The sequence below is a fragment of the Medicago sativa genome, chromosome 2, assembly GCF_051527215.1.
Source record: "Medicago sativa cultivar Bolivia chromosome 2, Bolivia_mono, whole genome shotgun sequence".
NCBI classification, from domain to species: Eukaryota; Viridiplantae; Streptophyta; class Magnoliopsida; order Fabales; family Fabaceae; genus Medicago; species Medicago sativa.
This window is the reverse complement of record NC_140750.1, coordinates 23,303,268-23,320,086: the sequence shown is the minus strand read 5'-3', so window position 1 is coordinate 23,320,086 and position 16,819 is coordinate 23,303,268. Positions and strand designations below refer to the sequence as shown.

Here is a 16,819-nt window from a genome sequence, read left to right as displayed (position 1 = left end):
TTTTTTTCTTCTTTCTATTCTTCAACAAACTTTGACACTCCTTGGACATTTCTCGAACACTTACATGAGATTAAAGATGTATCAAAATATTAATGATCAATGATATGGATGGATAGATGAGGTGAAAAATTGTCATATTTTACTTAAGAACTAAGATAATTACAACCTCCGGTCTCTGTTATAAGCAACAATTTACATTTTAGCTTCATTCAATTAATGATGTATATGATCTTTATTATTTGGAGCTACATTTGTATGTATATGATCTTTATTATAATGATGTATATGATCTCCAAATATAAATATATTTCATATCTAATGAGAATGACTTTTGTATGTGATAATAATAGGAATACTTATTAACCCTTTCTACAGGGTATTTGATGGATTATATGAAGTAGGAAAAGAATACAACAGTGAACGAAAGGAAAATTCTGGAATTATATGGCTTAATTACACTTTTGGTCCTCACATTTTGACCAGCTCACGAAAATGGTCCTGCCTCTTTTAAATCGAACAAAAACATCCCTAAACTATCATGTTTTTGCAGTTTTAGTCCTACCTCCTATTTTCAACTCCAGAAACGCAGAGAAATGACAGTTTTAGACCTACCCCCTATGCTCAACCATGAAATAAACAAGGAATAAAACATGTGGGTACAAGGAATCCACTTTATTCAACACACTAACCAAAAAACCCTAATTTCTAAGATATGTTTCAAATTAGGGTTTTTTTTTTTGTTAGTGTGCTGAATAGAGTAGATTCCTTGTACCCACATTTTTATTCCTTGTTTATTTCATGGTTGAGCATATGGGGTAGGTCTAAAATTGCCTAAAACTGCTATTTCTCTGCGTTTCTGGAGTTGAAAATAGGAGGTAGGACTAAAACTGCAAAAACATGATAGTTTAGGGACAGTTTTGTTTGATTTAAAAGAGGCAGGACCATTTTCGTGAGCTGGTCAAAATGCGAGGACCAAACGTGTAATTAAGCCGAATTGTATTGATGCAAGAAAGGACAAATTACATATAACAATAAAATATAATATATTGATAGTGATAGCTACCAACACCAAAAGCACTAACGACTTCCTTCACACAAAGGTGATCTATTTTCTTTTTCCAAGAACAGAAATCAAGGATGATTCTCTCTCACACCCTTCTCCCCATTATATATTAACAAACGTGATAACCCTTTCCTCAAGCCTCTGCCAACTTAGCACCTTTGAATGCTTTACCACGTTTCCTTTTGTAAACGCACCAAACCTTGGGCCCATTATTATTCTCATCACGACCCACGTCTTTGCTAAGGTTTCTATCAAATCCATCCTCTTTAGCAACAGTCTTGTCCTCGAGATAAAAATATAGAAATTGTCCTCTGATGAAAACATCATCTTCCCAAGTAACATCATCACTGAAGTTGTTCTTCCATTGAATAAGACTTTTAGGGACATAGATTCCTCCTTGAGTGATAATTCTGGAGTTAATCATCTTCCTCAGGATAAATGTCATCCACAAAATTAACTTCTAGCTCCTTGGGGTTTTCCCCTTGCGCAGAATAATCACCAATAGCCTTTTTTAACAAAGAGACATGAAATACTAGATGTGTCATTGATTGTGTAGGTAATTGAAGTTTGTAAGCAACCTCTCCCAACTTCTCAATGATCTGAAAAGATCCATAAAACCTTGCAGCTAATTTATGATTAATTATCCTTGCCATTGCCACAGATTGCTGCATGTGAGGTCTCAGCTTGAGAAAGACCAATTCCCCTACTTGAAATTGAACCCCTTGTCTACATATTTTTTTCATTTGCTAATGTGCCCTTAACAAATGCGCCTTCAATTGATTCAAAGCCTTATCTCTTTCACTCAGCTCCACATCTACTGCAGCAACTTTGGTCTCATTACTCAAGAAACAAATGATATTTGATGGTTGTCTACCATAAACTACCTCAAAAGGTGTCTTTCCAATAGACACATGAAAAGTGGTATTATAGTAGAACTCGGCCTAAGGAATCCAGTGTGACCATGTCTTAGGTTGTCCAGAAGCAAAACAACACAAATAGCTTTCCAAACATTTGTTAGTAACCTCAGTCTGTCCATCCATCTCAGGATGATATGCTCAATCTTTAGCCGAGTGCCTTGCAATTTGAAAAGTTCCAACCAAAAGTGGCTCATAAAGAGAGGATCCCTATCACTAATGATAGACATAGGAGCACCATGTAACCAGACAATATCCCTTACTAACAATTCTGCCATAGACTTGGCAGTGTTAGGATGTTTCAACAACAGAAAATGACTATATTTGGACAGTCTGTCTACTACGACTAATATAGCCTCAAATCCTTTAGATTTGGGTAATCCAGTGATAAAATCCAAACAAAGATCCTCACAAATAGAATTAGGAATAAGAAATGGTTGAAGAAGACCTCCAGGTGACGTTGTTGCATACTTTTGCCAATGAGAAGTATCATAAGCCCTTACAAAGTCTCTAACGCGCTTGCACATCCCTGGCTAATATAGGTTAGCTTCCAATCTCCTATAAGTTCTTAGGAATCCTGAGTGTTCTCCCATAGGTATCTCATGGAATTCTTTCAGTTGCATGGGAATTTAAGGTGAATCAGATGATAAAACCAAGTGTCCCTGATAAAATAAAATATCTTAATGCATAGTGAATCTTGCCTTAGCTCCAAGATCCCTTTTGACTTCTTACACTGTTTTCTTCGGCACAGGGTCTTGCCTAACCTCTTGTAACAATTTCTCCCTATCCAGCCATGTAGGATATGTTATCTTCACAGTTAGCTCCACATCACCATGGCATTTTGACAAAGCATCAACAACAGTATTCTCTAAACCAGGCATGTATTTCACCTCAAATTGATAACCTAGAAGCTCAGCCAACCGGCATTGTTGATCATGTCACTCTTTGTTGCAAAAAATGTTTCAAACTCTTATGATCTGTATAGACCAAAAAAGATTTGCCTAAGAGGCAGTGTCTCTAGTGTTGAATAGCAAGTACCAAAGCCATAAGCTCTTTCTCATACACAGACTTTGTCAAATTTTCTTCAAATAAAGCTTTAATGAAAAATACTATAGGTTGTCTCTTTTGCATTAGAACTGTGCCAATTCCCCTCCCTGCAACATCATATTCCACTTCAAAAGGCATAGAAAAATTAGGTTATCGCAACTTAGGAGGTGTAGTCATGATCTTCTTAAGTAACTTGAAAGCAGCTAAAGCTTCTGGCCCCCACACAAAGTTGTTCTTCTTAGTTAATTCAGTCAAAGGTTTGGCAATTTTGCCATAATCATTAATGAATTTTCTGTAGTACCCAGTATGTCTTAAAAATCCACGAACTCCTTTCACATCTTTAGGCTCAGGCCACTCCAAACACACATCTAATTTTGTTTAGGTCTACTGCTACCCTATCTTCAGAGATGAAATGATCCAGATAATCTACCTGTTTACAACTAAACTTGTAATTAGCTTTGTTGGCCACAAAACAATGAGACTCCAGAACTGCCAATACCAATTTCAAATGCTCCAAGTGTTCAATTTCAGATATGCTATACACTAGAATATCGTCAAAAAACACCAACACAAAACTTCTAAGATGAGGTCTGAAAATATCATTCATTATGGCCTGGAATGTAGTTGGTGCATTCATCAGTCCAAAATGCATCACAAGATATTGATAGTGTCCATTATGATTTCTAAAAACAATTTTATGAATATTATCATCATGAACACGAATTTGATGATATCCATCCTTCAATTCTATTTTAGAAAAAGTAGTTGCTCCATACAATTCATGTAGTTCATCTACAATTAGAATGGGATATTTATCTAGAACGGTGGCTTTGTTCCAAAGCTCTATAGTCCACATACATTCTCCAAGACCCATATTTCTTTTTGACGAAGATAACTGAGCTAGAGAAAGCACTCATGCTGGGTCGAATGACTCATGCAGCTAACAACTCTGCCACTTACCTTTCAAACTCTTATTTTTGGTGATGAGGGTAGCTGTATGGCCTTACATTGACAAGACTATGTTCATGAATTAATTATATCTGATGGATTTGACTTCTTTCTAGAGGTAAGGTAATTTTCTCTTGGGATACTACAGAAAATTGACTCAGTAATTTACTCAATTCCTTCTGCCCAGCTGCTTGAGTAATATCCCTTTCTTCATGATGAGTGCACCACCAAACTTCACCTCCCCTTCTATTCATATCCTCGAAAAATGAGTGTAAGCAGCTCTGCTTCTCATGTATACGACCCTGAGCTTATAAGTTGATCATTCTTCCTTCATACATAAACTGCATTGATAGATCCTTCCAATCCATCATCACTTTCCCCAAAGTGCTCAAGCAAGATACTCTGAACACTACATCTAATCCTCCTAACTCTAACACCAAAGCATTCACATAAAAAACTGTAGGCTCCAAATCAATTCGAACTCCCTCACAAATCCCTTTGGAAAGGACCTTGTGACCATCACCCAATTTGATGTTCTTAGCTGCCATAGGAGTAACAGACAACCCTAAAGCTGTAGTGATTTCTAGGGATATAAAGTTATGGCTAGCTCCACTGTCAATTAGGACCACCACATCGATGCTAGAAATTTTTTCGTAAATTTTCATCATGTTATACTCCCCCATGCTTCCCAACACACCAATCAGTTTACATTCTGCCTCTACCTCCTCTTCTTCTTCCTCCATTTTCGTGGCTTCAAGAGAAACAATTTCGCCTTCGTTATTCAATTCTTCCCCTTCTCCTAAAATCTGAACGCACATCGAACATTCAAGACACTTGTAGAGAGTGGCATGATACTTCCCTCCAAACTTAAAACACAACCCCATAGCTCTTCGTTCCGCGATTTCGTTGCTCTGAATACTTCAAACTCCCTTCCATCATTCAGAGAACGACATACGACGTTCGTTCTCCCCTTTCTTTCCGATAGAGTTCTTTGATGACATGGGATTTGCATTTGATCCAATCAAACCCCATTTTCTGACTTGGATTGTTCCAACCCCGAATTAGAACGGGTAAAATCTTTGTGGGCCGGGGTTAACCCATTTCGAGATCTAAACAACAGCCCAATTGATTCATTACAGCCCATAAATTTTTTCCCATAGTATCGATCTCCTTCGTCGTCTTCGTCCTTAGGCTCCTCTTCTACATCTTTTGCTATTCTCATAACGTGAATTTGGTTATGTGGATTCAGAGTTCTTACCCGATGCTGAATCGGTTTTTTAAGCCACTCATGAAATATCCCAAATATTGTTCCTCTGTAAAACGACTCATTTGCGATGATAACAATTCAAATTTCTCCAAAAACTCTTCCACCGTTCCCATTTGACAAACTCTTCCACTGTTCCCATTTGACGGAGAGTGGACAACTCCTCAAACGGATTCTCCATTCTCCTACCTCCATACCTCGCAATCAAAGCTCTCTTTAGTTTTTCCCAAGAAAGATCGTCATCTGTCTCCATCAACAAGTTGAACCAATGTATTGTTGAGCCTTCCATGCTTAAACATGATAACTTCACACGCATCTCATCAGGAGTATTCTGCAGATCGAAGTAAATATCCCCACGCGTAATCAACGCTACATGATCTTTACCTTCAAACAACGGAAGTTTCACCTTCTTCCCGGCGAGACGAGACGAGACTCGTTCTGTGATGAGTCGCCAAGAGAGGTCTCACCTTCTTGCAACGTTCCCTTCTGATCGATCTGTTTGCTGAGTTTGGTTAGAATTAAACTTTGTTGCTGCATCTGATGAGCGTGTTGTTACATATGTAGAGCAAGATCATGCAATGTTGTTGTCACAGTTTCTATTTGTGTCTCTAAGGCTTCAATCCTATCTCCCATTATGGGTCCTCTTGGAATCTACGATCACTGGGTTCAGGGGGTATTGATCCGGCAGGTCGGACCAATTGATGGATTATATGAAGTAGGAAAATAATATAACAATGAATGAAAGGAAAATTCTAGAATTATATTGATGTAAGAAAGGACAAATTATAGATAACAAGAAAATGGAATGTATTGATGGTGATAACAACACTCTTTTGAACATCATTTCTAATACTCACTCTCTTATTGATTTAAATCATTGTGGGTCTACTTTTTGAAAATTAAACCCCTACAAAATGGTGGGACGTATATTGATTTATTCAATAAAAAAGTGAGAGTTAGAGAGAGTGTTGAAGGTGAATGTTGTTAACATTTCTCTTCATACAAAGGTGATCTATTTTCTCTTTCCAAACACAGAAATCAAGGATGATTCTCTCTCACACCTTTCTCCCCATTATATACTAACTAACGTGATAACCCTTTCCTCGAGCCTCTACCAGCTCAGTACCTTTCAATGCTTTGCCACGTTTCCTCTTGTAAACTTTCCAAACCTTTGGCCCATTATTATTCTCATCAAGACCCACTTCTTTGCTCAGGTTTCTATCAGTATTGTTCCTGTACAGTTCTGGCTTTCTTTCTCTTCTACAACTTCTTCTTCATTTCCTTCTCATACATTTTACATTGATTGGTTGTGCCTTAGATAAAGATGTGGCATTATATTGAACTTTTATTGTGGCCTTCACCAACCATCCCTGCAACATCGCCTAAATTTGCTTTGCCGTCGATTAAGTGGTTCCTCTAAATCCCGGCGAATCGAGATCAGTGTTGGTGCCTTATATTTTTTAAATTAATTGTGTCCATATCCTTGTGTTAGACATTCGTTTCAAAATTCGTGTTTCATAGACTCAAACCGATGTGCCCTAGGCTGGATTAAGCTGACCGATTTTTCAGTATGGCCCATTGGGGAAGCACAATAACAATTGGGTCTTATTGTAACATTGTCCTATTATACTATATAAATAAAATAAAAATCTAATTCATTTTATATATCTATTTTACATGACGTATATATAAGCATTTTCATATGATAGAAAGTAAAGAAGATAATGCTGCCAGCACAAATAAAGATGAGAAACTCTGAAGGCTTTACTGCACAAGAAATCTTCTCAAAAGAGCATAAAAAACTAAGAGAAGATGCAGAGTCATGGATGAAAAAAACCGCAGAGTCTTGTATGCTAATTTCAACCGTAATTGCTACTGGAGTGTTCGCTGCTGCAACTACTGTACCAGGTGGTACCGATGATGCAGGAAAACCAAATTACTTGAAGAAACCGTCATTCTTGGTGTTTGCAATATCAGATGCACTTGCATTCATCTCATCTTCGACAACATTATTGATTTTCTTGTCTATTCTTGTCTCGCGTTATGGAGAGTATGACTTCTATAAATCACTGCCTTTAAAGCTAATATTTGGATTGAGCACATTATTCATCTCCATATCAAGCATGATGGTAGCATTTAGTAGTTCCTTCTTCATAATATACTACCATGGTTCGGCTTGGGTTCCTAGTTGCATTTCAATACTTTCCTTCCTCCCAATACTTTTCTACATAAGTTTGCAATTTTCCTTGTTTTCAGATGTCATTTACTCAATCTACTATTGGAGGACTCTATCTAAGACTGATAAAAATCTGATTTATGTAATAGATTAGTAGAGGAATATTATTATAAGGAAAATGTTTATTGTTACGAAGAAGTGTGACAAGAAATGCAAAACTCTATGTGTATCATGTTGCATATAATAATCACTCACTTGTCTATGTATGGTTATTGAGAGTCTGATTTGTCAAATCTCCAATTATTATGCATTCTTCTCTTTCTTGTATAAATCCTTCATAGCAAATAGCACTACTCTTTTTGTCATGTATATAGATTCATTGCTTGTTTTTTGTTAAATTAAAGTTGTACTCTGTTATTATTCCAAAAAAAGTTTTACTCTGCGTTTTGATTTGTTTCTAGAAGCTGTGATGTTAGATAACATCATGGAATAATTTAGAAGAATCATGGCTCTTAGATATGTAATTCATAGTCATAATACCTTGAGTGCAGTAACTAACATCACATCTCCAATTTATTGAGAAATAAAGTTGGTGACAAAAATTGGCTCATAGAGAACTAGTTCAATGAAGAAAAAAAGAAATTCTGGTATTCAGTTAGTAACAAAAAAACAAGGAATGTACTCACTAAATTTATAGTTTATGCACTATTTTAAAGTTTGGAGCAACAAAGCAGGATTCCTAGCTTCTCAAATTCATGAGAAAGACACTCGGACACGGTGTTACGGTTTCGTGTTTTCAAACGAATTCAAAAATACACCAAGTATTACATATTATATTTTTGTCAAATAAGAGGGATGCCCAAATTGCAAACAGGTCATCTTCATACCTAAATTTCAAAAAAGGGGGATGAGAATAAGAAGCAATGTCTTGCAAAGTATAAAAGTAAGGCATAACTAAGCATCAACAGTATATTTTTGCAAACTGTTAGGAAACATGGTATCCATGGATGAAGGAGAGAAAAGCTTATGGAATTGTTCTATTGATAGTAAAATGTGATATTACAAATGAGAAAGTTATCCCACTTATGGGGAGGTTACAACTATATATACTAATAGGACTAATACTACTTGTAACTAAACTATGTATCTCTAACAGTCCCCCTCAAGTTGGAAGGTGCTCAAAACACTTCCAACTTGAAATGAGAAAATACAAGGAAATACATCAAGCAAATGAAAATACAAGGAAAGATGCCGGAAACACATCGGCTAAAAACCAAAGTCATCAAACAAGTGCTTATCCAACAAGAAGCAACGACAACTCAAGGTTGAACCAATTGAAGGAAGAAGCATCAAAGCAACGCTTAACCACCATCCGGTAGAAGCCAATATCAACAAAGCCAATTAAGGCACAACGTTTAACCATCAAGAGTGTTCAATCACTCAAGATAGAAGCACAAGACAAGAGATACAAGGATATCCAAAAATCAAGGATGATATCCAAAAAAGAAGTGCAAGGAAGGGTCATAGTCTACAATGGAAGGAGGTCATATGTTGAACAAACTTCACACCAAAGGTATCATGAAGCAACAAGACCAAGGTTCCAAAGATAAAAGTGATTCCCTCCTATGCCGAGCCGAGACAAGAAAAACCAAAAGCAAGCCAATAGAGATGCATAACCATATGATGTGTCTTCAAACCATAGAAAACAAATCCATGTTGATGCATTCAAACCATAGGCCAAAACCAATGCTTCCAATAATGAAGCACTCCAAACAACGATCCAGGACAAAGAAACCGAGGAAAAGTAATCAATCCAAGAATCTTCCAACAATCCAAAACTGAGCCGGAATCATAAACAAAAGTCCCAGCTGCATGAAAAATAAGGGAACCAGAAAGTTGTCCCAATCAAGAGGAATGTCAAACAGTCTTCAATCAAGAGGCAATGCATCAGAATTTGGTGGTGAAAAGGGAAGGGAGCTCCACCATACTAGAACTCAACAAAGAAACCAACATGTTGAAAACCAATGGCTTCAACAAAACAACATCCAAGTTTGTGTACATAAGGCACAAAACCAACACAAACAAAGAACTTCCAGCAAGCCATATTGGAGTGGGAAGGTGGAGCATGTTGGCAGAGAAGACACAAACAGTTTATGTTAAACAACCAGCAACATGCAGAGTATTGCACAAATAGAAAAACACAAATCTGTAGCTATGCACTATTCCACCACGGGTTCCTTCACCTCAAAATCTCCATTTCAGTATAGATGTAAATCAAGTCCAAACAATTTCCAAACAATTGAAGTAAACTAACCAATCAACAAACTCTATCAAACACAATCATGATAAAAGAGTGCTTCACCATAGGCAAGAACCACATTTCTATCAAGTGCATCCAACACATACCTGGTGGAAATCTCTATACATAAGAGAACCAATATTGTTCAAACTTGAGTAATGGAATGTAGATCGTAGAAGGTATAAGCAAATGGCTGCAGTGTTGATCAGAAGAATCGAATCTCAAGCTGCCACGACCGTAGTAGAACACATAAACCAGAAGACAAAAAACACCATTTACATTGAGCAAAAAATCATTCATCACCTTCAAACCGAAGTTAACACCAACTTGTTTACAATGAGAATGTAAACGTGCATAACCAAAGCTCCCGATGGTCTTCAAGCTTGAACAAAAAGCAAGAATTAAGGAACTCTTCCACAATATCAGTGTAATTATGAGGCTCAAAATCAAGAAACAGTTGCAGTTATCCTTTTCAATTATGCAAACGCACTTCTGCATTAAAAGAGCTTATGCAAAAAATGCTTTTCCAAAGTCTGAATCAATTGAAGCTTCCTGTTTTGAATCATGTCTGAATTCGTGACTCTCAAACAAGAAATAGAAACAGAGTTACACAGGAAATTATAAATGAAGTTGAACCCTAGAAATTGGGATTAAGAAGACGACAAGAACAAATTCACGATGAAAACGGAATTGCAAACCCTAGGAATTGGAAAAAAAAAAGACACAAACGAAATTGGAAATAAGAATTTCGAAATTGAGGAACGTGTCGAAAGTACAAGCTGAAAGGAAGAACACGATGAGGACAAAATCAAACAAAAAATCGAACAGAAATTGGGAAAAACAATGAACCTTTGCGATTCAGAGACGAAAACAAAACGAAGACAATCGTAGACGAAAACGATCGATTCTGATAGAGAAAACGTAACTGAATCATGAATTTCATGAGATTCTGATAGGAAAAAAAACGAAGACAATGAGATACGAATTACGATCAAAAACGCAACTGATACAGAAGAGAAAAAAAAAGAATGAATAAGAAAGGAAAGATGGAAAAGGAAAATGAAACGGAAGATGAGAAAATTGAATTTTCTCGAGAAAATGCAGCGGAAAATCCTTTAAGGTGGATACCAATCTTGCTCTGATACCATGTTAGGAAACATGGTATCCATGGATGAAGGAGAGAAAAGCTTATGGAATTGTTCTATTGATAGTAAAATGTGATATTACAAATGAGAAAGTTATCCCACTTATGGGGAGGTTACAACTATATATACTAATAGGATTAATACTACTTGTAACTAAACTATGTATCTCTAATACAAACCATGCAACAGACATCAAGAAAAAGAAATTAGAATGAACCACTAGAATAGAATTATCATATACATGGGTGAGGTGCCTGGGAATCTGTTGTTCGCGGCAAAGGATCGCAACCTACCAAACAATAAAATGTAAAGTAAAACCTGAGGCATGACTATGTTATTGGACCAAGAAATCATCCACAAGATTGCGCAACTCCATAATATACAACAGATTCATCTCGGCGATAATCATACTGAGGCTATCATGACATGAGAAATAAACAGAGTGATTCGGGCACTTGGTAAATATTGAAAGAAAGTATGTGAACAATATTGTGTAGTGTTGAACGTGAGTTGTTACTAGCTTTCTAGAAGGTTTATCAAGGTGTCTTCCTCGAAAATTAAAACTGCTATGATATTACCTGATTAGCTGAGTAAGGTGTCATATTACCGTTCCATAAAAATATGCAATATATTTATAGTAACACTAATATTAATGTGGGAGAATTATAAGGAATAAATATGCTCATAAAAAGGAACACGTTCTAAAATCATGGGCATCATAACACTGATAAAAAATGAATTAGCAACGTGTATACCAAGTCGAATTTAATTTAGCCACATTTCCATTAAGGTATTGAAGATATTAACAAAATTAAATTAAATCTACAGATTAAAAAGGCAACAGAAAAACGTGATACTTTATTTTACAAATTAAAATAACATGTACTTTCGAAATATCCAAAAAGTACAACAGAATCATCATAGTCCACTTCGACCAACCACCTAAATTATTTGAATATTTGAACATCATATCTTCATCCAAAATTATAAGGTTGGCTATATAGGTCATCTCCCTTATATGTTTATTTTGAATAAGCTAAAATGGAATATATATTAAAGCACAAGAGTGGTTCATCTTCACAAGGTGTGCAAAAGAGACCACTCAGCAGAATACAAGGTTAAGAGTCTATTGCCATAATAAACACAACGCAAAAATAACAAAAAAGAAGACTACACCATAACACCCATACAATGGAAAGGGGGCCGCCACCGGTCATCATAACACCTATCTCGCTTATATGTTGTTCAATATTTTTAGTATCATCTAAAAGAAAACCTTCAGTAAACTTTTTGTTCTTGTAAATGAACCTTTTTTAAATGGATGCATGAATCATGGATTACTGAGAAATAAATTGCAAAGGATAAAATAACAAATAAACAAAGACTACACATCTACTCTTAATACAAAATCAAACAAGCAGCCATATCACAATCTCAAACCGATCCCAAGAATCAGAAATAGCTGCATTAGATATCCAGAATTTTGTGCTTATAAGAAAGATATGAGAAACTTCATGAACTTGAAAGCTCTTCTTTTGCTGCATATAACAAGCAAATTTGCATATGAATCCCAATTGAAACGGTAAAAGGATACAATAGTAAGAAATAATATGGTAAGGACATCCCAACCAATTAGCAACATATTTTGGTTTAAGCCTTGGTGACTTTCTGCAAAATTTCTGTTTCAATTGATCCTACGTACTGTTAAACAGAAAGGGTCAACCATTCGAAATTTGGCTTCATAATGTTTTTATACCTAGACCAGAACATGAATTTTACAATCGGCAGTCGTTACAGAAGTTACCTGGCAATATGGTCATATATGTTTTTATGCATAAACTTTGAAATTGTTAACCAAATTCCGAATTCTTCTTTGAAAATAATTTGTTAATTACACGCTGTTGAAATAAAATAATTTGTTAATTCCTAAAAAATTAAAGCAAGTGGATGCGGCTCTTGCATATGGACAAAATTTGGTTGAAAGTAAAGAAAAACAAAACAAAAACTTATTCAAAGTTGAGTTGAAAGTGGATCTTAGTAAAATAGTGGGTTTACAATTTTTAAAAAATATGGAAAGATTCTATTTAAACAAAGGCAATAATGTCCTTTTTTTTTTTTTGGTACAGGCAATAATGTCCTTTTAAATTTAATTAACTAAGAAAGAATATAATATACAACCATTGGGGGCCGGGGGATTAGGCCGAAACCCAAACTAAACAATCGTTGGCATAAACAACATTTATCCTATTAAATTTTTTTACCCAGAGAACTCAATGAGATACAACATTGGTGAAGGAAAAAAATGTGCAGACCAAAAAAATAGCTTTGAGCCTTTAAAATACATTAAAAAAACGATAATCAAAGAAACCTAACCTATTTCGGTTAAAAATATTTGAAACACAAGAATAGATAAAGTCCCTGACGCAGTACGAAAGCGTAGGCTAGCAAGCGCTAAACCTAAATTGAAAAGAAACAAATTTGCAAGCGATAAACTTGTGAAAATAGGGTTTCGGAATCCACCAAAAATTGAGAAAAACTCTCTAAAATATTATTGAATGAATAAAAGTTATCCTCTTAGGCTACAACTATTAAGCTTAAATAGAGAAATGACAAACCCTAATGGGTCAAAAATAACAAACTTAAAATAAAACAAACAAATAATAGAATTAGGTTAAAATAATAAAATACTACTAAATTACTAAGAAAACCCTCCTACATCAGTCTCCTCCACATCTAAAGATCTCGACCCCGAGTTCTCATTTTGATAAAGAATTCCACCCTCCTGGATCCCATTGAATGAAATGAAAAGAAAAACTCGATTGAGGATGAACATGAAAATCTCCAAAAAAAACTATGGTACAATTGCGACAATTACTTAGGTTTTGACTCAAAGGTAAAGAAATAGAGTTAACAGCACACTATTGTAGATTAGTGTTTGCTCCAGTTGGCCTGAATAGAGATGCCTTTGAATTTCATTGAAAAATGTAACATTTCATGTCTCCATAAAATTTATCATGCCGCTCCCATTGTTGAGAAGCATATCCTCCATATATATAACCATCTGTATCCTTAATAATTAGCACAGTTGGGCCTTCATGGTTTGAAATGTTGCCCAAAAATGTATTGAAACTAAGACCGTTAACAGAACTATGATACAAAAGCTTCCAATCTTCCAACTCGTGCTGGGAAAGTGCTCCTCCTATATGCCAAGCATACTCTTTTCTCAAAAGTACAATGTTAGAATCAATATCCTTCGGGGTTAGTAGATTACGAATTTGAGTACCTGGCCATCCAGATATAGCAATTGGCTCGACAGGTTTGGCATCTTGAAGCTTCAATAGATTGCACTTCTCATGAATTTCAAATCCAACATATGACTTTCTAATTATTTGTCCACGAACAAGTGCTTGTAATTTGACAATTCCATACATACAACACAATGTAGCAACAACTTGTCTTCTAACCAAGTGCCCACGAATAAGTGCTTCTAACCTTATACCTTTTATGGCTCTAAATGCTCTCTGAGCCAAATAACCCTTGAAAGCAGCTTGTGCTTTTGTAGCTGCTTCCTCCAGCTTCATTTTCTCTGGATCAAGTGGGGCCTCTTTATCAGCAGGCCCCATTGTGTCAATTTCTTGATTTCCAGGTAAAACATTCTCTGCTTCTTTATTCTCCAGCTCCAGGTCTTCCCTTTCATCAGGTGCACGCAATATTCTTTTGTCCTTCAAATGAGTTACCTTTTGGTGTACTTGTATGTTTGTTATTCGTGTTAGAGAAAAAACTATCTATCTCATGACCTTTTTGCTCAAGATCAGTCTCTTCTTTCATAACAGTCAACGGTCATTTGATCACAACCGGACAAAAACACTCAGTTTCTTTAACAACCATATCAAGTTCTTTCTCATTGACATTTAAAGAATTCGAATCCTTAATAATTTGATTGTTATCATCATGAACCCTAAGTGGATTATTTTTATCAACATTAACATTATGATACCTTAGAATATACGTTATCAAAATAGAATGTTTAGCAATATCTTTAACCATATTACGCGAGTTAACTTTCTGAAAGCATGTCTCAAAAGGTCGGTCAAGGAGTAATCTTTGCTGTAACAAAACGGACAACGATATATAGAATCAGTGATTTTAAAATTGTAGTAATCATCCTTCAGTTTGTTCTAATATTTGCGCTCATAGTATTCCAAATCAGATTCACGGGTATGTTCTGATTTTTAGTACATAACAATAGTATGGTTGTTATTACGAATTCTAATAACCGGAATTGTTCCTCCTCCTCTGTTTGGATTGTTTTTGCTGTTGTTGATGTTGTTGGTTGTTGTTGTTGTCAACTTTAGTTGTCAACACCACCATCTGATCTGAGATTTGATGGTCGTGGTAAAAGTCGCGGTTATGCCGGCAAACCCTGCCCTCGTCATCAGTTGATCTCCCATGGCTGATCCGTTAGGAAAAGAACATGAGAAACCAGGCTCTGATACCAACTGACGCAGTACAAAAGCGTAGGCTAGCAAACGCTAAACCCAAAATTGAAAAGAAACAAGTTTGCAAGCGACAAACTTGTGAAAATAGGGTTCCGAAATCCACCAGAAATTGAGAAAAATTCTCTAAAATATTATTGAATCAACTAGTCCAAGGCAACCTTTTGTTGTGCCGTCATATGTTGTATTAGATCCAAGAAACAATGGAAGGGCGTCATATAACCTCTTTAATCTGAGGAGCTTTGGGAGCATGGGTTAAAACGAACATGGTCTTAAGAATCACAAGTTCATGCATGGTTGAGAAAGAGGTCACTGTATATATAATATGGTTACCAACAAGAGAAGTAAGATAGACCGATTTCTTAGAAAAGGAAGGAATTACTATCCAAATTGGTTGAAGATGGACCCTTAATTCTAAAAATGATAAGGGTAAGTTGTGGATTTAAAATTACTATCCAAAACGGACCTTTATATATTATTATCTATCGAATATTTGATCTTTTCAAACTAAACAATAAAGAAAAATAAATATCAAGCAGAGAAATTCCTTATGAACAAAGCTAACAATTTCCTTCTTAAAAAAAAGCTAACAATTTCCTAATTATTTGCAAAAACAATTGCACTTCAAACTTGGTAGTAATAAACTAAACACGATCAAATGAAGGGAAGCAGTGTAATTTAACATTGATTTAAATCATTTTGACTCACAAAATTGATAGACGTTTGGCAAGTGCACCAAATACTATCGAAGTAGTAAAAATATCGATCCCACGAGGACTGTTTTTAACTTCAATAATTCAATCGCGTTATAAAAATAGGATGTATAAAAGTTTATTTTGGTTTGCCACTAGGCAGTAGATTTGGTTTGATTTTATGAAATCAAATAAAAGAAACAGATTTGATTAGGAAAATATGGAGAGAGATGAGATCAGGTCTGTCGAATCCTCTATGTTTCCCCTAGTTGGTTACTGCACCTATTACTACTAATGATTCTCTAGTTTCACGATAGTTAACAAATTAGCCCTAATCAATCCCTTGAGTTAGGACCCTCTTCTTAAACTACAACCCCTAATTCCTTAGGTGGTCTAATAATCCTTGAAGGTTTTATGAACGTTAACCTAATATCACTAACAAACGATTATCCATTTCTAGACTAACCATGTTTATTAGAACAATTCAATTAGGTCTAAGTCGAAAGCTATGGTCAGTAGTCATTCGTTCTCACTAAATCATGTTTATATTTGATCATGATATAAAAAGCATTAAGAACAATTGAATTGAATAAAAACTAGAAATTCATTAATAAGTAATAGAGTTTCACAGCAACATAAATCAACTAGGGTTACATAGATTCATCTCTGACCTAATCTCTAAGAGATTTAGCTACTCATAATTGAGTTTACAAATAGCATAATCAATGAAAGAATTAAAACATACATAAACTGGGTTAGAGATGATGAAATCCTC

At 35.5% G+C, this 16,819-nt stretch overlaps 1 protein-coding gene and 1 pseudogene across 1 annotated transcript; one reads left to right on the top strand and one right to left on the bottom strand.

The window, feature by feature from the left end:
• Positions 1-1,196: 1,196 nt before the first annotated feature.
• Positions 1,197-5,881, bottom strand: LOC146945632 (uncharacterized; annotated as a pseudogene).
• Positions 5,882-6,945: 1,064 nt separating this feature from the next.
• On the top strand, positions 6,946-7,566 carry LOC146945631 (uncharacterized). Its single transcript, XM_085743942.1, has one exon. It carries the CDS (start codon positions 6,961-6,963, stop codon positions 7,564-7,566), a length of 606 nt encoding a protein of 201 aa, XP_085600068.1. The 5' UTR covers positions 6,946-6,960.
• Positions 7,567-16,819: the final 9,253 nt, after the last annotated feature.